Source organism: Rhipicephalus microplus, chromosome 8 (assembly GCF_043290135.1).
Source record: "Rhipicephalus microplus isolate Deutch F79 chromosome 8, USDA_Rmic, whole genome shotgun sequence".
NCBI lineage: Eukaryota > Metazoa > Arthropoda > Arachnida > Ixodida > Ixodidae > Rhipicephalus > Rhipicephalus microplus.
The window spans coordinates 40625219-40651471 of record NC_134707.1 but is presented as its reverse complement, the minus strand read 5'-3'; the positions used below and the strand labels follow the sequence as shown (position 1 = coordinate 40651471).

At 45.2% G+C, this 26253-nt stretch overlaps 2 protein-coding genes across 2 annotated transcripts; one reads left to right on the top strand and one right to left on the bottom strand.

The window, feature by feature from the left end:
• Window positions 1-25954, bottom strand: LOC119164404 (uncharacterized). The gene is made up of 5 exons (XM_037416593.2): window positions 25264-25954; window positions 8368-8439; window positions 7385-7586; window positions 4546-4752; window positions 1-1996 (listed from the first exon to the last, which is right to left on the bottom strand). The coding sequence occupies exons 1-5, from the start codon at window positions 25370-25372 to the stop codon at window positions 1852-1854; spliced, it is 735 nt and encodes a 244-aa protein (XP_037272490.2). The 5' UTR covers window positions 25373-25954; the 3' UTR covers window positions 1-1851.
• On the top strand, window positions 9277-12859 carry LOC142768963 (uncharacterized). The gene is made up of 3 exons (XM_075871618.1): window positions 9277-11857; window positions 12269-12328; window positions 12400-12859. Exons 1-3 carry the CDS (start codon window positions 11683-11685, stop codon window positions 12498-12500), a joined length of 336 nt encoding a protein of 111 aa, XP_075727733.1. The 5' UTR covers window positions 9277-11682; the 3' UTR covers window positions 12501-12859.
• Window positions 25955-26253: the final 299 nt, after the last annotated feature.

The following is a 26253-nucleotide window of genomic DNA, read 5'->3' as shown; positions in this document are numbered from 1 at the left end:
TTTTACACTACAGTTTTTTTTTGCTGCTTTATATAAACACCACATTCTCATATACAAACTGCGACGCACATTCACGCAAAACTTTTCACGCGTAAAAAAACGGGCTGATGAATTCATTGTACGTCTACGCTAATGAAAACACGCGGATGACAAATGAGTTATGACGGGTGATTGATGAAGTAGAGGCAAGAATATAAATATTTTTATAAAATTGCAAAAAGGGGGTGGGGATGACGGGCGGGGATGAGGTTCAGGGTAGGGAAATGCTTAATACTGGACACAAGATTCACTGTGTAGTAATTTCGCGAGATATGTGTTCAATGAATTCGATTGTGGCTTGTGAATGAACATTAATGCACGAAGGAAGTATGGACAGCTAAATGCGTTTAATACCTTATTTGTGGGTATGAATGAAACATAGCGCGCAACTTTATAAATAGGCCAACCCATACGCGGCACTAAAGATCTATCGTACTGTAAACAAAGCGGAGTGCACAATATAAAAACAAAGCAAAAATGTTCGCTCCAGGAGTATCAATATCCGTAAAGCTATTGCTCCAAACAGATGTACACAGTCGAAAAAAATAATTCATTTGAAATACTTAGTTGCATTAGTGTCCTTGCACAGGCAATGATAATGCGACCGCAAAGTTCCTTGCTGCACGCGATGTGTCAGTGCTGTCAATCACACATATCAGCTCTTTGTGTGCACACCTGCCTATTAAGCATTAGTCACAGAACGCGAAAAAAATGAAAGCAACACAACATGTGTTGCAACAGGAGCCGCCTGAGATCTACGTTTTCAAAGTTAGCATGTGCGCCTAGAGCGATATACTATACTACGCTGCTTTTCTAAGCAAAACGTTCAGCTTATTCTAATAAGTACTAAAGTTGTAACCAAGACGATAACTAAAATAAGCTTGAGCGCTTTGTTAGATTCAAGAACTATGTGGCTGGGTTAAAACGACAAGCTACTTCTGCACCAGTAAACATTTGAACATCTGATGAATAACTGTGAAAGCAGTTGCACCCTTCGGTACGTATTTTGGCCTCAGAAAACTACTTTTTTTCTTTTGTGCCTTTTCTCTCTCTAACGGCAAGCCGTTCAAGTTCATAACAGCGTGTGCGTTTTCAATTTAGCATGGTGTTGTAGATGAAAAAGTCGCCGGCACCACCGAGTTTCCAAGAAATCGACTGAAAGCACACGGGGTGACTATAGACCCAGTGAGAGCAAATTGTTTTTAAAGGTAACAATATTAGCTCCTGAAAAACCGTTGTAATTGGGTTGTGTTTTAGCCACAACATTAATCATTTACCTCACATGCTTCCTATTTGTAATCTCCGTTTGACCGGCAATTTCGATCATAAATGGCATTCACACTAGTCGGTCACCAGTAGCATCCTTCATAGGAAAGTAGAAATAAAAGGCAAGCATACCAGGTTAGGATTATTTCTGCATGGTCAGAAGACACCCCAAACATGCTCCTTTACTTCTTAAAGTGCGTAGGCAGCTTCACATTTCTCCATCTTGTTGTGACACACACTCATTATATTACATAACTTAAAACAAATACATGTATCTGCTACAGGAGGCACTTAGTATAATTTACCAGTAAGAATTCATTGAACTAGCCCCACCTAAATGCGATATATCACGCTTTACATTTTCCGGTGTTATCGCCAGTGGTCTATTACATAAGTTCTCGGTGGCATTTAAGAACATGAGCCAGACGTGGCTGGAGCGTTCCAGATTCGTTTCAACAGCGCTGCAAAAGGCGTGGCCAAAAGCGATGTTCTTTGGCAGCGGCCCTCGGCGCAAGCTGCAGATGGTTGCATTTTCAGGGGCGGCTCTTAGCGGGCACCCTTCGGCGTAACCTTGCAGACGCAGTGGTGGTTCACAGAAACGTAGCCCCACTTTGCTACTCGCTCTTCGCCCTCTAGTGGTCGGTAGTAGAGGTACATCCAGCCCTTGCGTTCTGTGCATTCGCTGTCGTACCTACAGCAGAATTAAAGAAAGAGACCATAAGTAACAATTTATGAAGGAGTCATGAAGTAACTACAAAATAATAGGACATGTATAGGCATGTTTCACTGCAAATGTCGTCGAAAAACTATAATCTTTTTCCGACCTTCTTTCGTGCATAGCGTTGCATTTTCAGCACAGCCTATGAAATACTAGAGCTTATAGAAATACGTATCTACGCATTTTCTACTGAAAGGACACACCACCTAATACGTACGTATTGATGCTGCATCTCAAATATGCGCAAAATTTGATTTTTGATCGACTATGTGCACAAGTATGAACGCAGCCACCAGTTCAAGATGGCTGGGCATTGAGCGAATGCTTAATTATTGGCCGGGTGGTAGGATCGTTTCATGTGACAGACAGACAGACAGACAGACAGACAGACAGACAGACAGACAGACAGACAGACAGACAGACAGACAGACAGACAGACAGACAGACAGACAGACAGACAAGCCAGAATCTCTGCGTTCAATTATCGCGAGCAATTCTATAGTTGATAAAGAGATAACACCATCTTTTGGGTACTTGTGGAGTGACAAATGTGATGCACAATAAATAATGGCAGCTTCGCCCTCGTGGCGCAAAGCTAGATGTAAGGGCGTAGCTAGGTGTCTATATTGTTTGTCCTAAATGTTTTACATTCAGTCTATCTCTACCTCTTGCATCTGTTTTCGTACTTGCTGCTTTCTATTTCTCTCTCTCTCTCTCTCTCTCTCTCTCTCTCTCTCTCTCTCTGTTCATTTTCCAACTCTGTTTCAATTTCCTCCCCTTTTCTTGCTCCGTTCTTTCACTCTTTATTTTCTTTATTCATTTTGTTTCTTTCTCTTTGTATTCATAAGTTTTTATATTTGTTGTCTGTTTTTACTATTTTTCTGTCTAGCCTTTTCTATGTTTTTTATTCTTCTATCCTTCTTTCCCTTTCAGTCTTGCTCTGTGTTTTTGTTTCTCTCTTTTTCTGTCTCGTTCTCTATTTTTTACTAACGCTTTCGTTCACTTTTTTCTCTCTATCTTCTTTTTTTAACTTATCTTTCTCTTTCTCTCTTTGTCGTGTGCCGCGTGCGTAACTTTGTCGAGCAGAGTTTACATATAACGCTTGCTCTTACTGTGACAGTATAGTGAGTCATGCCCAATCCACCTTTTTCACAATGCAACGGAGCGTGCATTCTTCCCGTAGCGGGGAAATCGCAAAACGCCTTCTGGTGTGGCAGACTTTGCTTCTGACAATACTTGTTCTGCCTGCCCCGACAGAAACCCCACCAAAACGATAGAGTGCAGCACAGGAAAATGGACAAGGTGGATTGCTGTGTCGCACGCCCACGTGTGGTTTTCTGCCGACAGAAAACTTTTCAAGACAGCCCTAACCAGCAGCGCTGTTAAAATTTTCTAGCTGGGCTTAGTGTGCGAACTGCAGCAGGGTGTTTTCTTCTTTCTGCCATGAGGCGGATTTAACTGTTATCTAGGTCTGGTTAATTAAGGTACGGTGGTATTTCTTGCAGTAACGACTGACCACTGCCCAGGAGGCTATTAAGTGTGTGCCTTGTATTTGACAGTGGAGTTAGTCAACGTTTTTGCTAGAGTTGACATATTGGGCACCCCCCCCCCCCCCTTGTTCGTCTTTACTCGGACCCCGGGTACCGGATTGGATGGTGTGAAAGTTAACGTCCCCAAGAAGCCTCAGGAGAAGTGCTTAGTGCTGCTCAAACTGGCAATGTTCTTTATAGTTTCATTTCATTTCATTTCATTTATTTTACCCTCAATCGCACATAGCTTTACAGAGGGGAGTGGGGTACAGAAAAAAAAACTATAACCAAGAGCAAACATAGTAACATCAAAATAATAAAAATTACAAAACATGAAAATTCGATGTTAGGCAGTACAATGAATGTACGTGTAAGTATCATCAGAATGGGGCAAACAGAGTACAAAAATATATATGTACAATATACACTTCACGTGTCATCACGTAAGTAATTCTGTACTGTAGATGAGAACAAGTCGTAACTTGAAATGGAAACCATGTCTGAGGGAAGGTGGTTCCAGTCGTTGGATGTGCGTGGGACGAAGGAATGATGAAAACTGTTAGTGCGGCAGCTAATGACGTGTACCTTATGTTGATGATCTAAACGAGTTAAAGCTCTTTTGTTTCTTTAAATATCTCGCTTTGAATAGTTTACTTAAATCTAACCTTTATTCGTCCAGTGCGTATTACCTGTTTGTGCAAGCAATGTCCAACAGAGAGCGTTGCTACAGTCTCGCTGCAGATGAGGAGTGAGAGCAGCGGAGGTACAAGAAACGCTGAAGCAATGGTAGATTATGTGCAGGTGGTGACTAGACCACTGGTGGCCATCGCAGTGAAAGGTTTCCACAATGCGTGCAGTAATTTGTTGTGGGGGTGAGGTGAGCATGGAAGTGTCAAGACGGTGGTAGAAAGCGCTGTAACGCTTGGAAGTTCTATGTTTCGCGGGAGTGACGAAACGGTGCCTTGGAAGAAGATCAGTGCTCGAGGTACTCACAGCACAGAGATGGCTGTACAGGGGTTCTGTGCAGTGGCACAGCGGTACGAGAACACGTACTGCTGTATCTCGTCCTGCACGATTTCTACCTCGTTGCCGTCGTAGTCTTGCGTGCGATTCAGCTGCTCCCACTGGGTGGTCGTCTGGCAGATCTCCTCCGAGGGCAGCACCAGGGCGCCATCCCGCTTGTGTACAGGCATCTTGCGCCTGCATTCAAATTCAAAGAAGTGGCGGAGAAGCATCAGTACCACGCTCTTGATCAGGTCCCACCTAAAGTGCTTGATATAGCCAGGAAACCAGACAATTTTCGTCAGATTTTCTGAACATAGACAGCATTTATTCAGGACCCGATTGCGAGTTCCCTAACTGGGACTAGTTAAGGGAACTGTCAATAGTAAATATTTCGCACCTATAATATTATAGAGGGGTTTTTACATTCCAAAACCATAATATGATTGAGAGAAACACCGTAGTGGAGGGTTCCGGAAGTTTCGGCCATCTTGCGTTCTTTAACGTCCTCTGACATTCCACATGTACATGCCGCTACCATATCCCCTCCATCGAAATGCGACAGCTGCGGCAGGAATCGAACCTGCGACCTTCGTGTCAGCAGCCATTTTGGGCATATAGTAAGGGGAAAACCTTCAAAACATCGCTGCGTGCACATTCGTGAAATATTTCCAGCAATCATAAATACAACAAATATAGTAATTCTGAGAGAAGAACTATGCGCAATTTTGCCATTGACCGTAAACATTGGCTGCATGTTTCTTGCGCTGCTTTTGTGAAAAAATTCGGTTCTGCAAGCACAGCTGTTGCAGTTAGAGACAATTTTTGAGTACCTAAACACTTGCCTTGTGAACATTTTGACTAATACATCTGTTGCGTGCGTATATTTCGCTTGTGCGATCATTTATGTTATGTGTAAGTGGACATTTCTTTGTATTGAAGACTAGGTCTAAGTGCCCAAGCGTTCGTACATACGGCTATTTGAATACTTTTGTGATTGTGCACTAGTTTGCGACTACCTCTTTTACGCAAGAGAAATCGTCAGCGTCACATATTAGTGACAACCTCTTTGTAAGTTTGCTTAATAAAAACTGAAGGAACTCTCTCAAAATGTCCGGTCATGAGTAATCGCTTTATAGGGCTTGTTAGACAGCGTTTATGATGACGAAGCTAGACGACGTAATGATTATTTTGGAAGACATCCTGTCGGATTGTGGGAGTTGCATCAAGACACTTTTTCTCAACGAACGCACAGCAAAGCTCGAGCTGGAGCGATGAAGATTGCTGCCAAATTAAACGCTGTTTCTTTCACTCCACACATATCTATTCATCTTTTCTTTCATCTGTGCGAAAGTCTAGTATTCTTCACTACCTTTGAGAACTTTTCTTCACTGAAGCCTCCACTGATCGACTTGTTCACTACCTATGCAACGACTCTGTTTCTGTGAAGCTCTCATTCTATGCATCACTAACTCCATCTAATACATAATGAGAGATGCAAGAAAAGCTGAGGAATTCAGATTTTGACGCTAACTAGGATTGTCAATTAAATAATCATTCTTCGATTGTGTACCTGTCCGAACGCCGGGCAAAAACCCTGGGAGTTCATATCTGTAACAGATCTTATTAGCGTGGTTTACCTAAATTTATATTAAAAGCTGCACTTCGTGCCAAACATGCAGTAATGTACAAGTGATGAAATGATTTGTGTGACCTAGATGTAGTAGATGCGATAGTTGTATAGGGCTAGATGTAGTAGAGGGATAGTTGGTGGTTGATGCTTGAATGTAAAAACAGCGCAAAAAAAGACAAACACTGAAGAAAAGCCTTTTTGTCAGCTCCTCGTCGTCTTTTTTTTTTTTTTTAGTCTTTCCCTATATTTTATATTTTTGCGCTGCTTTTACATCCGATGATGTAGGTTGGCCTTTGTGAGCTGTACAAGTGCCAGCGTACGCAAACGATGACTTTCAAAGCCGCATCAATTCTCCAGCCGGAAGTCTATTCAGTGGTCGATTTGACCATGTCTCTAAATGTTCCTCGGTTTACAATATAGCATCAGCCCTCTTTGGTGCAAGGCAGAATGCATGAGATGCTCCTGAAAAGGAAAGAGTTGACATAGTCATGGGATAGAATACATGTAGAGCCTGTGTAAGTTCGTGTATGTACTTGTTTCGATTCTGCGTAATGTCGCCGATTCCATTGCTGTGAGATTTTTATGTGGTGCTGGATACAATTTTCAGTTGCCCATGTAATACTGCAGAATTACACTAAAGAAAGGTCTAGGCTGAATGTATTCTACCCCGCATCATACAGAGATTTATGTCCGTGATGTGGGGCCACACCAACTCTGTTTCACATCACATGGGAGTGTACACATCACAATGAAGAACACCACAACATGAACAACAAAGATGAACGATGGGAGGCACTGCTGTTTAGCCCGTTCATTGCTGATCAGCGTTGGCTGGTCCAACGGGTAGGGATTATGGCTAGGGCCAGCGGAGCCCTGGAATAGAAGCTCGATTATTTGGAATGCTCTGCAATATGCGCAAATAAAGTCTCTCTTTCTCTCTCTCTCTTTCTCTTGACATAATCAACAGGGATGCCTTGCAATACACTGCTTCCAACATCGCTTATCTCGATAGAGATCCACCTTTCATACGTTGACATGTACAAGCATGAGTCACTGTTCCTTAGAAAAAAAAGACAAAGCTGGATTATTTTGGGCTGCACCAGGCTACAATCTCGTAACATCACGTGGGACATCTGGTTTCTAAATAGTGCACGATGCAACGCCTGTCTGACAGGACAGCAGAACACGAACTCTCACCTATTGGCTAGGGCGTGTCGCTCTTTCCGCTCAGCATCCTTCGATGCCGGTGGTTTTCCCTTGCCCACCCATAGGTGCTTCTGTCCGATAGCTGGGTGCTCCTGGATGTGGTCCGGAAGCTTTTCCAGTTTCTCCTTGATCAGCTCCACGTGGCTCTTGTCCAGTGCCGATGAGAGTTCTCGTACAAGTTCGTCCGCGAAAGCTGGAACGGGAACGAAGCACCGCGCTTGTCAGGGCCTTAATGCTCTACGGCGGCCACAAGCAATGATCGGTCGCATCGATGCTTTTGTGTTAACGGCTTCCACTATTCTCTCAAATTGAAACTCAGAAATAAAAATCTAGCTTCCTATTCATTCGAAAGTATCAGCGAAAGAATAGGTCGGACTCCTTGGAACACCGATGATCTTTGTTGACGTGCGCCAGGAAGTCGAAGTGCCAGATTTACGCACTATAAAGAAATGAAGGTTTTCGCCCTGAAGTGATAAACAAATCGTATGAACATCTTCAATTTTTAAAAACGTGTTTTTCTTACTAAACTTTGTGGTCACATTTTTTTATATCTGTTGCTGGCACGTTCATGTAGCCAACCAGTTCGAAGACTATTTGTACTTCAGAAGAAAGACGTCGAAAGCTTATTACGAGCTATTTGCAGAACAAGTACTCAACACTTTTGTACAGCAGTTTTCAAGTTTCTGGTCCACAGGTAGAAACGCCGAGGAAGTGTAGTTCTGGCGTCAAATGAAACCCGCACCGCGGCAAGCATTCGAAATGGCCTAGTTCGTGACGCGTCCAGTGATCCCCACGGGCAGGCACGCATCTGCTTAGTGCTGCCAAACCATATGGGAGCTCCTGCCAATGGTGACTTCCGGAGGGCCCACACTATGCTTTTGCGAATGCCTGCCACTGTTCAACTTTCATTTGATGCCGATGGTACAACTGCTTGTTTTTTTTTTTTTTTGTAGCGAAGGAGCAAATAATCTCACCTTTTACTATGAGCTTCAAGCGACTGTCTTCGTAGCTTTTTCCCACGTCTTCTTTTGATGGGGCAGCTGATACTGAAACGAAAATGATCACCATTATTAAAATTACATCTAAACGCGTTCACATTTATAATAAGAGTAGGTTTTTTTCTGTACTACTTTGATTTCTGTTCGGGTTTAATCACGCAGCCTAGGCTACCTAATGAGCTTCAGAAAGAACTACTGGAGCGAGTTGGTAAGGTATCTTCAAACGGTGTTGTGCCGAAAAAAAAAGCAAAAGTTCCTACAACGATGGAAGCACAAGCTTCTACAACGGAAAAATTTGCAACAGCACAACCATTCATACGCGTTACTTATGTAATGGTAATCTGTGAGATGATAAAAATTGAAGAGGGTCGAGCCAAGGTTTCGAAGGCTTGGCCAAGCACTCCCGTCGAAGCAATGGTTTTAGTATGGTATGACAAAGTAGCTTTGTTTAGGTCCATCAGGGTGGGAACTAGCACGTAGTGAGTCGCTCTCACATAAACAGGGATAGGCCGATATTTTTACAATGTACGAACAGCTTTGGCGAATTTGTCTTCGTACCTTTTATTGGGCGGGTGGTTTTAATAATGGTAAACTCTCAAAATATATTCATAGAAGTCTAAACAACGCCTGTAAAACGAGTTTAGGCTCCACTAACTGGGTAGTTTTCCTCACCATTACTGCGCTAACATTCACTGTTCTCGAAGAAGCAAACTTACGTCGACGCAGAATCGACACCATGTTGTGCATCGACGTCATAGAAACGTCCTAACAACCTGAGCGTCCTCAATGTCACTTTCAGTCTTCCTGTCATGAATCAGGACATGCGGTGTCGCAGCTCGCTGGTTCTGCGTGCACGGTATCACGCGCCTAAGACGTAAAGCGGCTTCTGCGAAGGGGCCCTTAGTTGCGTGAACCTGTTGAGTTTCGACAGGGCGGCCAAGGTCTTGAGCTAGCTCTTTCTTTAGCAGCAAGGGTCGAAACCACAAGACAGTTTTCCCTTCATGCACTTGACAACACGCCCATGTTGATTGCGACATGGCGCTTTCATAACAACCCCTGCTAAGTCGACGAGTGATTTGTAGTAAGCGGGGACGTTTACGGCTGATTTTTTTTTTGCTTGCGGCGGAAACAAGCGCAAAAAAGTTCAAAGTTGAGGCCGAAGGGCGCAGTTCCCTTCACGGCCACCGTTCCGTGACCTTCTATTACAAGCGACAGTTTGCTGGGGAAGTGACAAAGTCGTAAATCTTCTAAGTGGTGGTGGCTCTGTATTGCCATGGTGTTTCGAAAACCTCGCTAATGATCGCGCTCAGCTTCAAACAGCGCAACCGACGACACATTTGTGAGTAGACAGGACCACACGTCTTTACTTTAAAAACGTTAACATCACGCCTTCTTGCGGGAAGCCGAAGCCGCAGGAGCGGCATCGGCTGATGCAGCGAGCACGTGGTGTGGAGCGAGCCAATGGGGGTCCTGAAGTTCTGGGCCTGGACTAAGGGCTCCAACGAACGAGTACGATTTTTTAGGCCTACATAAATAGAAGTTTTATATTTAGAAGAGAATACGGCGTGGCTGATAGGCTGGCACCTGGCGTGTCCCCATGAAGCTAGTGCATATACCGGGCGTACGTCGGCGTAATGAAAACGCAATGATGTTATTCTGAATGGAATTCGATATTTTTACTTGTAAGACCACTGAGACAACTTCGGCACGTTTCTGATTGCTGTTTTTACCACGAAAACAACAGCTGCCACTTGCACCATAGAGAAAGAAGAAGACAAGAGTGGACACTCCGCGAAACCTGGCCTCAGGAAGTGCGTCACGACTACGTAACAAACTAGTGCTCTCACCAAACGTCAGAGGGCGCAAGCGCAAAAAAAAAACAGTTATAATCAATGCAACAGAATTGTTTTTACAAAATAATAATTATACGCCCAAATTTGGTATGTTCTTTATACATAAAAACAATTTATTCAACACACCTTACGCGATTATTTTTCTTCAGCTGTACTGTCATAAACACCATCTACCCAGCGACAAGCCCATGCATGACTGACAGCGAGAACCTTTCGTCGCTTTAGTCAACGTCGGCTGCGTCGGCGTTTTCGTGCGTGAGATAACAGGTGAGGCACGTTTTCAAGCGAAGCTTGTTGAATGACATGTTGTTGGTCTTGTTGGGTCATTTTTTCAGAAAACGGTTACACTTGCGCGAATAAGACACCATGCAACAAACGTAGAAAGATGCACACACACACGTTGCGCTTCGAGTATGCGAGTTTGTTTCTTACGTGGCGTCTCATTCACGCAGTTGTAACCTTTTTCTGAAGCTTGTAAGGACTGGGAGGTTCGCTAAAAAGAAAGTTTGTGGCTCTATGCGGCGGCTAGACGGGAACATTGTGCAACGTATGCAGTATAGCAAAGGCGGCACGGCGTCAAGCCGAGGCGACGCGTGCTGCGTCTGCCACGGACGCGAGCGTCTGTGCGCTGAGCGTAGCTGGGCAGCTAGGTCATAGGCTCGGTGCAAAATATTGAGAAGCATTCGCTGGGTCTCGAATGCTTCACGACGCGTTTCCCGAAGGCTCGGAACACGAATAATTCTTGGTGTGCCGGAGGCAAATCTGGACTAGCCAAGTGGCCACCATCTTCGTTTTTTCGCTAGCCTTGTGCCACTAGTGCAAGCTGCTCACAAATTTTTTTGACGTTTCCAATATAATTTTACCGCATAAATTTCAACTACGATTTTTCTTCCCAAGGTACTGCTGATACTGCGTACGTACGAAGGTGTTCTAAAGTTCCCAGGCCGCGATACCATTGCATTACAAGGGATAGCGGCCTGGAAACTTCTGAAGATCTTTGTACGTGGTCTTGACGTATATCTTTGCAAGTCAGAGTTTTATGGGTCAGAGATGTATCACTGGTTTTGTATTGTGCATCGATTAGCTAATCATTCAAAGGGGTTTGTTGGTACACTTATGACGTGCACATATCTTTTTCGTAATTTGACAGCGAAGCATCCACTTACTAACATTTTCAGACCGCGCTGACGCCATGCCGTCCGGCGGTCCAAGCTACGGCAGCTACTGCTGTGTATCGTGGTGCTTCAACAATGGCAGAACCCACAAGAAGCCTGGGACGAGTTTCTTGCGCATACCACGGGAAGGCAGGTGTGTTAAAGCTTTTGTATGGTTTACATGTCTTTAGGCTTATTGTTCGTACTTGCTCAGTGAGGGTAACAATAAAAAATCACTATTCAAGCACTTCCCCTTTCAGCTGATACTTCATTGCCAATGCAGGATGAAAGCATGGATGCAGTATGCTGGACGCGATGATCTCCTTAGTAAGCCGGCCAGCCTATTGTACGCAACGTACAGGGTTTGTAGCGACCATTTTACTGCTCAAAGTTTCATGGACCCTGGGCACACAAGGCTTACAAGAATGGCTGTTCCCAGTGTGCAACCAGCTGCACCATGTAAGTGATTGACTGAAACTCAAATATGTGCAATAGCAGCCACTTGTATTGAATCAGTGGCGACAGTTAACCGTGAAGATCTTTGTAGCCGATGGAGAAGCCTCTCTATAGAAGTAACACTTGGAAAGTCTTAAATTTTGTGAATTGTGATGCTCTTGACCTGCGCAACTTGTTTTAAAAGACTTTAAAGGGCTACTTCACGTTATCTTCAAGCCTGAGTGCACATGTACGTATACCTTTCATCAGTGAAAGCTGCCACTGTTGATAATTCCAAAAATCACAAATTTTTTGTTTCCTAGTTGGTGCCTTCTCTTTTCTTCCACATTCGACCAATTTATGCGTTTGAAAGAGCTGTATAAGTTTCCCCATGCTACAAGCTTTGTAACTTGTACCAACTGCTCATATATGCAGGTTCTCTGAGCGTCGCTTCAAGTAGTGACTGTGACATGGCTGCAGAAGCTGCACTGCAAGGTGCGGATGAGCTTCAGTTTGTGTTATTTTAAGCCTCTTACTGATACATTGTCGTAATTTCATTTCTTCAGGACCTGCGGTAGAGGCTTCAAAAAGCGGCTCCCACACATTGAGGTGCCCCAATGAACAGGGTGCGTTCAGTGTCGCGATTTCTTTTGCCTTTCTTTTTTAGCCTTTCTGCTATATTGTGTCGTGTGGTTTCTGTGTGCTCTTTTTTTATATGCATTATTTCGGTTAACCCCAGGCGTGATTCGCGACTTCATTGCTGTGTATATGTCACTTCTTCCTTCTTCATCAGCATTGTGCGCTATGTTTTTGCCATAGGTCCTTACTTACCCACTGGCCCGGTGTGTCATACTTCACCAGCTTCTCGGCTTCTGCCAACTCTAGCGATGTGTGCGTTGTCTGTGTTCTCTCTGTATTTGTTACAATTTATTTGTAAGGCGAGATGCATTTGTTGTCTACCTTTGTCATATTGTGCTTTTTATATTCTCAGACTCTACCTTGCCTTTGAATAAAACATTACGGATACTCTGTCTCTTTGACTGATATATACATTGATCACTCGTTCCAAAAGAAAAACACAATCGCGATGAATAAAACCGTAGTGAATTATCATTACCTGCATCTCTTTTTATTATAACTTAATCGAAATAAAAATTACGTCACGACCGATTCGCACGAACCACTGAACAAAACAAAACAAGGAATCGCTAAATCAAAACGACCTACAAAAACTATCCATTTGGGCGATCATGAACTTTCGTCATAGCCAAACGTCGGTTATGCAAAGTAATTCAAAATTTGCGCCAGTGAAACCGAAACAGGAAGCGCACGCCACTTGCTCTCACCAACCACTAGGTGTGCTAGGGTCGATTGGGCCGCTGGGGTCTACGGGAGTGTCCACTCTTATCCTTTATTTCTCTATGCTTGCACTCAGCACTGTTTTCACACCATCGTGAGAACCAAGGAGACGGGAGGACGCGCTTCTGTGCATTTAGAAAACGTTTTTAACGATTTCGAGTAACAGGTACTCTATTATGCGAGAGAATATAGCCATCCCGTGGGCCTCAACTCTTAGAGAAGCAGCTAACCGAATTAAATTGTTAGTGATAATACGTATAGCCACGATCTGCGAATGTTGAATGGATTAGAGGGGAACCCTGTATGTTCTTCCCCTTGAAGTGATCTCATAAGTAATGTGACTATGAATGAAGCCATAGTATAGCGACAATCGAGCCTTTAGTGCAAAGTAAATTCGTGCTTCGATTACTGTTCTTATGCAAAAAAGATGCTTTTGTTTAATGGACACAACGTAATGAATAAATTTGGTGTTGAATTCTTTTTTCATTCCAAGAATCGGCCCCGTGAGAGACGACGTGGGTGCAAATACATCGAAGGCTGTCTTGTCGACCCAGTAGTAACGAACAGTGAGCAAATCTGTGGTGTCAGTCGAAGAAAGCTAAATGAACATCTGAAAAGCAAACCCTGTTAGTAGAGCACATGTGCGGTCCGTGAGGACCGTGTTTATCTTTACGATATCACCGATGTACAGGAATTAAGGATGAACTGTTGATATTTTTCAAATGGCCATGTCAGATTCTCTGGTGATTTCTAGCAAAGGATTCGTCACAATAAATGTGAGCATTTTATCTGCCAAAACCACGATGTATGATTACGAGAAAGTGGATAAAGAGAGCTAGGAGAAAGTGGCTGCAGTAAAGAGCTCCGAAAATTTTGACCACCGCGTGGGTTGTGTATCATGCACCCTTACCTGAATGCTCGCGTCTCTAGTATTTTTACCTCTATCGAAAATGTGTTCGCCGTGGTCGAGGTTAGCTAACATGATCTTTAGGTGAGCAGTAGAGCAAACTACCATATTCTTTTGACGTAAAGAACTCTAGCATAAAGGAGGCATGAAGAACTCTAGCAAAGCCTGTAGTACTCAATGTTAACTATATATACATCTATAAATTTTCACGTGCAAAGTTGTTTAAAGGAGTGCAGAGGTGTTCAAAGGGAAGAAAAGGTGTTCAAATCAGGGCAAAGGTGTTCAAACGGGGACAAAGGTGGTTGAAGGAGCGCAAACGTAATTAATAGAGTGCAAATGTGTGCGAAAATTTGCAAAGAACGCACACTCTCTGCGGTCCCTGTCATATCAGGGCTACGACTTCATTGAACATAAAAAAACAAAATTCGTCCGAAAGCTCAATCTCTTTGATATAAATATAACCTGTAATGCTATCTAGACGAATATACATTCCCAATCCTCACTATCAAACACCAGCATAGTATCATCAAGCATATTCATCCCATCCTGTTAAGGTCAAGTCGCCATGAAAATTTATTCGCTTTCCGATACGATAAATTGAAAGGGACGTTTTCTTTGCCTTCAGGCTATTATGTAGATTTGCTGTGTCACAAACCTATGCAATCATTGAGCAGTCTCATTGCTAAGTACAGGTTCATATTATGATTCATTTCAGTGTTTAAGTGTATCTGACTCACGAATCGATCTTAATCGATGTAGAACGTGCGGCAACACTTTTGCTTTGATGAACGTTGCGGAGCTTCAAGTGGCACATTTTCGTAACTTTGTACGTGAATATTGGACTGTAAGGACACAAAAGCGCTGTTGCTGTCCTTTGAGATAAAACACCTTGCAGAAACACTATATGTGCATCAATTATCTGCATAAAAGATCATCGAATCGACGTACGCATCACCCGACAATCAAGCTAGGCGATAAAGCACTCTCGCATCTGCAGTGTTATGAAAACTTTTTATCTGCCTGCCTATCAGAACATCACTAAATAAGATTAAAAACGAGTGTAGACTCTCCAAATAATATGAAGCTTAGGGTGTCGGAAGAGTATAATAATGTACACGTATGCTTGAAATCAGAGTTGATGTGATGTCTACGAAGGGCGGCTTTCGCTCGATTCCTACTCGAACAGCCCAACAACAGGCCGCGGCTGTATCTTCGTGCGCCATCGCTTCGTTCTACGCCCTGGGTTTAGCGACTCTTGGGAAGTGATTTGTGGGTTGGTGCCACCCTCTTTGAGACGAGCGGAGCTTATGCTTCGGTCTCAGTGGTCGGGGGATGTCGTCTATTTCGGTCTACGGACGCGTCCCATCACACCATGGCTGAACGGACGTACACGACTCCAGGTTCAGTGCTTTCAATCTTATATATCTTTTTTCCCCACAACTTCGGTCCGTTGAGGGAAGGTGATAGGTCCGGCCCCCGCGTCTTTCATTTTCTTGGCACCACTGCCAAGTTGTGGATGGCTGCAGCCTTTGTCCCCCTTTGCCCGAGCGTAGTCGACTGCATCGAAGCTTGAAAAGCTGTTTTGCGCTTGGCTACCTTCGGCCAAGATCTGGCCTGCTGTCGACGGCAGTCGTTGAGCCCGCTCCGGATCACGTGGCCTGGCACTTGTCGAAAAGCAGTTCCTCACTCTCTTCCAAGCCGGTGTGAAGCCCAATGGATATAGTTGTTTTTTCGTTCGTCTGGCTGCGGCAGCCAAGCCAACGCGGGGATGGCAAGTGTCCTTGGAACTGTCGTCTACAAGATGTCTCCCCTGGCAGTGAGCTCAGCTCCGAAAAAACCTGATGCCGTTGAGAGTGGCGGGTTTTGTTTTAGGAAGCAAGATGTTGCTTTTCAATTTCTTCCGAGCTCCGGTGGTGTGTGATCCCGCGTGATTTGTCTTCGGTGGTGCCAAAGTTAACATTTACGTTACACTAGCGTTAACTAAACGGGACGTAATTACAGATGCCAAAAGAAACGAGGAGAGAGAAAAGGGCACTCGCCAAAAGAGATTCACACCTAAAACACAAGTACATGAGTGTCTTCCAGAGGGCAACCTATCTCAAGACTGATGAGAAGCGTTTCAAAGACTTAACGTCGTTACCAAATTAGACTTCTTTCCCTGAGGTGTCCACATATGTGGACATGGCTTGTTTTTGCCAGTTCCTCCGACTAGTGGGAGGGAAAGTGCAAGATGCCTAACGCACAAGATCACCTGAGCCTTTTGCATAGTCGACGCATCTTGATTTAACCCCGATGTGCTGCGTGCGACAACAGCCGATTACTTTCTTAAAAGTACTACAATGTTCTACAGGTCCCTTAACGCACTGCGTTCCAGGTCCTTTGCTCAAAATGAACACAACCAGAAACCAACTGCGTGTGTGTATCTATCTCGATATTTCCTTCTTATTGCGCAAAAATCGAACATAATTGTCTGAAGCATAATCATATATTGTTTTTTACATCATACTGTTTGTCTTTCTGTTGCACACATACCATAGATTACTTTTGGCTACGCACTAGTCAAGCCGCCTCTCGGCAGCTTTTTTTCGTTGTCCTTCATCTTAAAGATTCTACATGGTGGAAATAAAATTTGATTTGATAAGTGTGCTAATGATTACCAATTAGCAAAGTTCGCCAAAACAAATACTTTTTTAAAAACAAGGTACTTCTTAGTTTCCTTTCCTTGAATGTGATAGCAAGTTAGTTAGAATTATGCTGTACGAAATTCAGACGTTTACCGACAGCGCATCAAAGTTTGGGCGTGAAGGGGTTATCTGCTAAGGTTTTCGACACCGTTGTCGCACTGTTTCTTTAGAAAAAGTATTTAACGATTTACAGTACTCGGTACTCTACTATGGGCAAGCAGAAAGCTGTCCCAGGCCACCAATGGTAAAACATATGGAGTATACTAACTTGTATTGATGTGCACAAAGGGTTTCATGAATAAGTGGACTAGGTGGCCGCCACTGTGGTACGATGCTTACACGAACAATGCTTTCATCTATTTCTCTCTCTCTTACAGTGCTCGGCTTCTTAACCAAAAGTCATGCACTTGATCATGACCGCGCTTATCTGTTAGCACTGTGCAAACATTTATTGTTAGCTTAATCTTCTGCCATGTATACATATAGGTTAACGCGACTCCTGGCCCGACATGACTCCTTAGGATATAAGGTCTTTTTGCAAGTGGGCATGAAGCGCTAGTGTGCCTCTAAAGTTTAATACTTGACTGCCACATGCAGGGCTCAAGTGCTAATCTCATTTTAGCATGGGTGCTTTTTTTCTTAATTCATTTTTTTCGTGTCTATCAGTTACGCCACTGATAGTGACGCCTCTCAACGCTGTTACGGCGTTGAGAGGCGTCAAACAGACTAAAGTCAAACAGACTGAAGTCAAACAGAATAAAGTCAAACAACAATCTACGTCAGAGTGAAAGCTCAATGTATGACAACATCTAAAAGGACATCATCATCAACAGTGCCCTACTTACAGAGAAATTAAAGTAAATACACAAGAACACGAGCGCCGCAGTAGGACATTTTCAAAATGATCGCGATGACATCGGAGGGACCGCCTACAATTAATCACTTGTAATCGATCTAACTGCCCTAAATAAATAACCTTCCATGCAATAAGGGACGCAATAAAGTGCTGCTTGTTAGTTTCTGTTTGATTCATAGAAAAAAGAATCGCCGGACGTTACTGTGGGGAATAGCGCGAGTGATTCGAATATTCAATTTTCGCGTGGTTACACGGGACAGGTGGAGCCATCTAGTGGGGCGCAGTTGAAACAAAAGCGTCTGCAATCACGAAGTCAATGGTGGGAAATTGTTTAATGGCTGTTGTTGCTGCTTTGGCTCCCGCTGCTTTCAGTCTGCAGCTATTGCTAAAGCCGGGCAACGTTGTGCATGGCAACAGTGACGTGAGACGGTCCGGTCGGTCCACTTCTCGAGGAGCGTAATTTGAAGTGCGCTAACCCGATGAAGAGCACTAAAACGTGATTTTATTTCAAAATAGGCCCTTCCTTGGCACAAAAGTAACACTACGAGGTTTCTGGACCACTATTTCAACAATAAACATCGATCAAATAGTTGACATTAGTGTCCCTTTGAGTGGTTACGGGCTCACATGTAATGGTGTTCGTCCCTGGTGTACACTGAATATATCGTCCACCAGTGAAAAACTATACAAGTTCCCTCCTCCGGTGTCCAACTCGCGTATTCTCCGTTGAATTGAACTCTGTTAACTCTGAGCCACGCCGAGGGCCATATTCTTCGTTGGAGGTATCACAAGAGTTTTCAGCGAGCGCTGACTGGCTGGTCGAGAAAGGGTCGGCAACTAACAGCCTCAGTCAATGTACACGCCATATTCTTTACGACACGTAAAAACCAAAACATTGGCGGAAGCGAACAAGTCAAAATGCGGTCCCATTGCATCACTCTTTTATACGCGACCTACGACGAACTGTCTGTAATTGCGGGATCACTGACCGGCACTTCAAGGGCCCTAATATTTAATGAACACAAACAGAATGTTATATTCGTTAATTTGCGTGTTAGTTACTACCAATAAAATTGTTCAATATTATTTACAGTGACGTCATCCATGTCCTATTTTGTCATAGGTACAATAGGATCTAAGGCTAGAAATATACAGCGAATTCGCTTTCGGTTATGTTCACTTCAAGCGACGCCCCGCCGCGGTGGTCTAGTGGCTAAGGTACTCGGCTGCTGACCCGCAGGGCGCGGGTTCGAGTCCCGGCTGTGGCGGCTGCATTTCCGATGGAGGCGGAAATGTTGTAGGCCCATGTGCTCAGATTTGGGTGCACGTTAAAGAACCCCAGGTGGTCTAAATTTCCGGAGCCCTCCACTACGGCGTCTCTCATAATCATATAGTGGTTTTGTGACGTTAAACCCCACATATCAATCAATCAATCAAGTCACTTCAAGCGACGGAAAGTTGTACATTTGGCGTGACTCGCGAAAGTTAGCAGGTGTAACGACTCGTTAAACATGGTAGCGCCTTCAGCAAAGTGGTAACTCCAACAGTACACAATGAAGTTAAATAAAGACGTATTCAACGCACAGGAGCTTGAGTTCATCTGAACTTCTAGACGACAGAATATATGTAAAAATGTTGTATCGACAAATTTGTATGACGTGTCTCAGAGTTAAAAGCAACTCCGAAATTAGACAAAAAAAGTCAAAGCTAGCGCTCAGCGGCGCAAGGCTTGGAACACAGCGAAGTTGGCCGATTTGGTGGCGTTTTGTGGCTGGTACTATTGGTAGGACTTACTTGCAGCTAGGTTGAACCAAGAAGGATTTAAAAAAAATTGCTGGAGTTGAAGCTCCCGTAATGCCTTGCCAGCATCTATTGTATCGTTATACCATTGTATCATGATATCGCATTGAGTTCTTGTGTAGATGTATGCCAACATTGTCATGTAAATTCGAGCAATTGTCTTTACTGTAACATAGTGATGTTGGTCGTGATACATAGATGTGCCGAAATGTATGTGCCCTGTTACTGGAATGGTATGAAGCCTTTGTGTTCTGTTTATACCATAAATAATTTTTTTCTAAGCAGAAGCGAAGCAAGTTTTTGCCACTGCTAAGATGGCGGAAACATGCTCTTTTTCTGGTAGTGCCCACTGAAAGATCAAGTGCCTTTGATATGTTAGTGTAAATCCTACATTAGCTCTATATTAAAAGATAGTTGTTCCCGACAAAATAACACAGGGAAACTAGTATGGGTGACTGCATTTCCCAATACCGTCGCCTCCAATTAGAGGCTCACTAAAGAAAACTAGTAGCGCCTAAGACGCACTTGGAGCACTATGTGACCCGAAGAAGCTTCGACATCACAGTCGTAGGGCGTGCGAGACATACGCTCTGTTCTGAAATCTTGCCCCTAGAAAAATGGCCGCTACAGCCGCCATCTTACCAGAAGCACGACTTCACTCCTAGGCAATAATTTCCACTCCAGCTATATTTTAATCCTCCTTGTATTGAACTTGGGCTGCCTCCAGGTTTACGCTTTGATGTAGCTAGGTCTGAACCTGGCTGCACTAGGTTTTATCTTGACTGCGACCAGGTTGAACATGGCAAATGTAGGTCTTCCTTCCTTAGTATGACCACAAGTGATCACAAACTTGACATGAATTGATGTCCGACTTTCTATGAGGGGAAACTCGCGTTGCAAACTCGCGTCGGCACTGCCGGAAGAAGCACGAGTGTGGCACTTCTCGTTCTCGGCATTCGAGCGTAGAGCTCGCTTACGTGCTGCATTCCACTCCTGGTTGCCGGCAGTACCTTCTCGTCTCCTCTTCTTGCCCCTTTTCGTGGCCGCGTTTTCTGCATGGGCTGCCTTTGCCATTGTCGCACAGCGACAAACCTCGCTCCTCGATGCGTCGTTTCATTTTCGGAAGGACGCACTTAGCGCGTCCTATGCCTTTATGTGATCGAGCGGCAGAAGCACAGCCGGTGGCGGCGGAAATCGTTTGCGTCGCTATATAATCACCGTCGCTATATAAGAGTGGCTTAGCGATAGCAGCCCCGTGGTTGTCGCTACCACGTGTCGCATGGCTTTTCTTTGTCTTTCTGATGAAGCTTCGGAAACACATCTTTTCATGGAACGTGCGTGTTGTAATTGCTAAAAAGCGTCGCTCTTATACCTAAAAAAAAGGGCAGCATATCCACAGAGTGAATGATGGAGAGTGGGGCGAAGCATCCTTCCGTCCATTCGTTCTTGCTTCCGTCCGTCCATTCGTCCGTGTGTGTGACCATCCATGCGTCCATCCGCCCGTCCATGCCTGCATCTGTTCGTGCATCCGCACGGGTTCGTCCATGCATCCGCCCCAGCGTCCGTCAATGCGTCCGTCCTTCCGTGGAGGCATCCGTGCGTCCGTCCATGCATCTGTCTGTGTGTCCGTTCATCCATCCATTCAACACCCCAAGTACCACCATCTCGCATCTTTTTATCATATATTCCCCATATAGAAACACCACCACCCAACGGACATTCCATGCACTAAACGAGACATAGCACACGCACACTTTTTTACGGCTTGTGCTTCGTGTCTACTTCCCACTTTAATCACCTCGAGTTCACGGTATATACTAGTTCACTGTATTCATGGCTATGCGGCCCAACGCTCGCTAAACCTTTCTAAAACCAAGGAGGTTACGCCCAGCGAGTATAACGTAGCAACCCTTTTTGTCAGATAGTACTCAATGTACATGCCAATGGCTGCTAATGTGGAATGAGAGACAAGAGAATTCAGCTTTTGCTTCTTACGGCTTGCGTTTCGTATTTACTTCCCACCTTTAACCACCTCGAGTTCATGGTATATACTAGTTCACTGTATTCATGGCACGGCGGCTCAACGCTCACTAAACCTTTCTGAAACCAAACAAGAATTAAACGAGAGGTGGCTACATACAGGAGACGGTACCGCCATCCAGTGAACACTGCAAGAACTTAACTAGAGGTGGCTACATACAGGGGACGGTACCGCCATCTAGTGAACACTGCAAGAACTAAACTAGAGGTGGCTACATACAGGCTACAGGGGACGCACAGCCCACGCCCTAAGGAGCTTCGCCCCTAAAAAATTCCGCCATATCCACGAAGTGAATGATGATGAGTGGGCGAAGCTCCGGAGGTAAACCTGGTAAACCATGAATCCTCTGTACATTTTGCCCACTCGATTTTATTACATCGCTCCCCCTAGCGTACGTCGCCGCACTAAATCGAACGATTGCCTTCAACCAATGACACGCGCCATATGTGACATCATTCCTATTTTATAAGATCTCGCGTCTTTCATCAACTACAAGTACCGCTTTCTAGTTTATAACATCTTGCATCTTTTCATCATCAGCTCCAAGTACCACCATCTAGTAAACACTACAAGAACTAAACGAGAGGTGGCTACATACAGGAGACGGTACCGCCATCTAGTGAACACTGCAAGAACTAAACTAGAGGTGGCTACATACAGGGGACCGTACCGCCATCTAGTGAACACTGCAAGAACTAAACTAGAGGTGGCTACATACAGGCTACAGGGGACGCACAGCCCACGCCCTAAGGAGCTTCGCCCCTAAAAAATTGGCCCCGTATCAGCGTGCTTCAATGCAAATGTCATGTAAATTTTCTGCCAGCCTTCCTTCGTGCATAGCGGCGCATTTTCAGTGCAGCCTAATAAATACCAGGGTCTTTGGGATTTGGTATCTGCGTACTTCCTAGTAAATTAACAAACCACCTAATACTCACGTATTGATGTGGTGCCTCAGATATGCGCAAAACTTGCGTTTTGATTGACAATATTCAAATGTATGAACGCAGCCACCAGTTCAAGATGCCTGAGCAAAGGCTCAAACTTTGGCTAGGCGGCTGAATTGTGTTGTTCGCAGACAGACAGACTGGCAGATCGAAACTTCAGCGTTTCATTATCCCAATGAAAACCATTGTCACCAAAAAAGACTATATCACTTTAAAAAAAGGCCTGTCGCGAGCATTTTATCGTGTGAGAAAGCACGTGTGAGACAACGCCAGTGCACAAGTTCAGTTACAGTTGCCCCGCCCCGGTGGTCTAGTGGCTAAGGTACTCGGCTACTGAACCGCAGGTCGCGGGATCGAATCCCGGCTGCGGCAGCTGTATTTCCGATGGAGGCGGAAATGTTGTAGGCCCGTGTGCTCAGATTGGGTGCACGTTAAAGAACCCCAGGTGGTCGAAATTTTCGGAGCTCTCCACTACGGCGTCTCTCATAATCATATGGTGGTTTTGGGATGTTAAGCCCCACATATCATGGTAATAAGGGCTGCAGCGCGAGCACGAACGTGCTAGAAGAAACGTGAAACGAAGGGGAGGCAAGGAAAGCAAAGAGGACAACACGAGCGCTGAATTCCAACCAACTAGCCCAAATAGCCGTTCTTCTTCCCACATATCAATCAATCAATCATAAATTTAGCAGGATTGGGCAGCTTCCAAACCGTTGCGGAAGGCAACAGCTCAGTTCATCACCATCATGAACAGTCACGCTCAATATGACTAACAACATGGGAGCGTGTTGTTAGTCATATGACCTCGAGGTTCAAATGTCGCGCTTGCCGTCGACTAAATATTCTTTATTTATTTGGTGTCACACCCAAGTGGAACAAACGCATTCAGTAATGGAAACAAATGCTGGTGGAAGTCGTGCGCAATATTTTAACTCGTGAGGCTACGCAGTCCCGCTTCACAAGTCAGGTGGACACGTCACGTTTCCACCATGGTACGTGGCATCTGGTGCGTGCTATCGCGCCAGCTGCCGCACCATCGGAAGATCGTGGGTACCAACTACGAAAGGCTATGTCTTAAATAATGTTCGTCAGCAACCCGGCATCAAATACACTCTTACGCGTAAGCCATCATGTAGATATCAGCATCCTCGTGCCATAGCACAACCACAACGCCCGCTCGTACCTTCAACCCGGAGGTATCGGGCGAGCGGAGTACTAAAGTATTGAGCCAGGTCCGGGTACACCATCCGTCTGCCTTTGAATCCGGTAGCCTCCGGCCGCCACCGGGCCTGAATCGAACCCAGTACCTCCCGCATTAGAAGCGGACGCTGTACCATATTGATATTTCTTTGGTAGCATCGTCATCATTTCACCTCGCGAAAGTACATGGCCATCATTGTAATTAAAGATCACAATATTGGTTACGACTGTGGCCCGATTGCTTAGTGCCAGTGAGCTTCCTACATGGAGGCATCACCGAGCCACCGACGGCCTTTCCTATCACACCGCGACAATCACCTGCTCATCCAAGCTTCATGCATAGTATTTCAAATGTGACTTTGCATTCATCTTTGCGACAACACTACCGATGGTATGTTAACCCGCTCATTATTTAATACACTTTCGGGGGTCTTTAAGGAAATAAAACTGAATGAATGAATAGAAATACGACCGCCGTGGACGAGATCAAACCCACGACGCTTGCCTCAGCAGCTGAGCACCGTAACACCTAGGCGGACAAACAGTAGAGTAACACGTTAAATTATCCACCTTATCACAAAAATTTTCCGTACGCTGCATGAAAGTATTTCGCTTTTTCGACGGTCCTCTCCTACATCCCCTGCTACTTGTAAGCCTGCAACTTCCCGACGGTCTGTCTAGCAACCTAGTTAGACAATATTAACTTTCTGTACGTGTCAATCACTTCATTATTCAAGCTCACCTCGTAAAGTAGTGATTGTCAAAAACCGGCACCACGCACAATAATGTTCAGAGATGACGCTAAATGTACGTCCCGAAATTGATCCGGCTCGCTTCGTACTCATATTTTATGCGCAAGTACATGGGTATCGTTGTAATTAAAGATAGCAATTTTGTTACGACTGTAGCCCTATGGCTTGGTGTTCAATGAGCTTCGTACCGTGGCACATCGCCGGGGCATTGACGACCAATGAATTTTACGTATATTCCTACGTAAATTCTACGCACTTTCTACGTAATTTCTGCGTACTTTTACGGAATTTCGGTGTAGTGGCTCTAAAGAGATGAAAACTGATTTGTAGTGAACGTGTGTATAATGTAAAATAATATCGCTGTTACTTATTAACTTCACTGTAAGCTTTGTTTAGTTATGGAATAAAAATAAAAGTAAAGACAACAAGCATTGAACGATGTCGATGCCCTATCAATTGCGCAGCCAGAAGTCAAAGCATGTTTTTTTTTCACAATAACAGGAGCGCATTATCATATGTTAACGCGTGTACCCTTTCCTACCTTTTCATTCGTTTAGGTAAGAAAAAGTATTTGATAGTAAGTCTTCGGTGTCTTGTGAAAAGGAGCCAACCCGCTCGGCTTCTGTTGCAGTGGCGCGAGTCAATAGTTGCGTTATGTTTAAAAGCAACGCTGCCACATAAACACGCCAAGAAAAGGGTCATCTATACACTCACGCAGCTACGCAAATGCTATAGCTTTGAAACTGGCCCCCTTTTGGCCTAGCATCTGCGCGTATGGTCTATCCTTCTGACTCCGTGTGTCGTAATCACGTTCTCCGCCGATTATCACTTTCCCTGCGAGCCTGTTCACGAGGACATTTTGGCGTGGTGACGTGAACAATACTCACCAAGCACGATCGACGCCGCCAGGTATCCAGAAAGCAGTAACAGCGCGCCGGCCGACGTCCGTCGACTCACGCCGGCGCTACAAGCCGCGTTCCCGTCAGATCGCCTCATCGGAAACGACAAGTCCCGCGACGATGGGGCGTTTGTTCGTACGATCGTTCTGCTGATATCGAATGCTCACTTCCAACAGAGTCGCGGTCACGGAAGGAAGAGGTGCGCCGTGCCGGAACACTCGCGAGGGTTCACTTTGGCGGTGCGCACACCGACGAAGGCGGCTGGAAAAGACAAGGGCTGGGCACCAACCCCCGCTGGTCCCGTTACCCTTCTCCTCCACCGGGTGTCTCGTCCAACGCACCAACAGCAAGAAGGCTCGCAGCCAAAACAAACGCGCCCCGCACTCACACACACACACACAAACGCCGTTCGTCACTCTTCTCTCTAACAAGCACCCCTGCACGCGCACTATCGAGTAAAAGCAAGACGAAGGGTAGGAGTCTGAAAAGCGCGGCAACTCTCGCCTCGGTTCACGAGAGTCGCACCACACCGGGCGAGTTGACTGCGTCACCGGCGCTGCGTCGATGCTGGGTGTAGCCGGCGGAATGAGCCGATTCGGGTGCGTCGCTGCTGGCGTTTAGGGCCGCTCGTCCGGTGGGCCGCTTTGTTTGTTGACGCAGCGCCGGCGGCTGCAGCTCTTGGACGACGGGAGCTCCGGGCATGGCCGCCCGGCTTAGAGAAGCGCCCGGCTTCAGCCCGATGCGCGGCGCACGTCTTCGAGGCACGCGCCTCCTCGCCCGCTTGTCGATGACGTAGTCGCGGTCGTCTGCATCGCCCGTGACGTCGCTCTTTGGACAGCCAGTGCTTACTCTGTGAATTTCGCCTCCGCGGTCGATGCACGGCCCCTCGGTGGCACTGAAGTTAGGATCCTGGTTTAACGTGCTTAGTTCGACTCCTTGCAGAAGTATTTAGATATAATTCATGTCTTGTCGAGCCAC

What these genes read in the sequence shown, in the direction of transcription:
- LOC142768963 (XM_075871618.1), top strand. Translation starts at nt 11,683, where the DNA reads ATGAAAGCATGGATGCAGTATGCTGGACGCGATGATCTCCTTAGTAAG. An exon ending in TGTGCAACCAGCTGCACCAT is followed by an intron (nt 11,858 to 12,268) that starts GTAAGTGATTGA and finishes TCATATATGCAG; the next exon opens with GTTCTCTGAGCGTCGCTTCA. An exon ending in TGCAGAAGCTGCACTGCAAG is followed by an intron (nt 12,329 to 12,399) that starts GTGCGGATGAGC and finishes TCATTTCTTCAG; the next exon opens with GACCTGCGGTAGAGGCTTCA.
- LOC119164404 (XM_037416593.2), bottom strand. Translation starts at nt 25,372, where the DNA reads ATGAGGCGATCTGACGGGAACGCGGCTTGTAGCGCCGGCGTGAGTCGA. An exon ending in GGCGGCGTCGATCGTGCTTG is followed by an intron (nt 8,440 to 25,263) that starts GTGAGTATTGTT and finishes TTTTCGTTTCAG; the next exon opens with TATCAGCTGCCCCATCAAAA. An exon ending in CGACACGCCCTAGCCAATAG is followed by an intron (nt 4,753 to 7,384) that starts GTGAGAGTTCGT and finishes ATTTGAATGCAG; the next exon opens with GCGCAAGATGCCTGTACACA.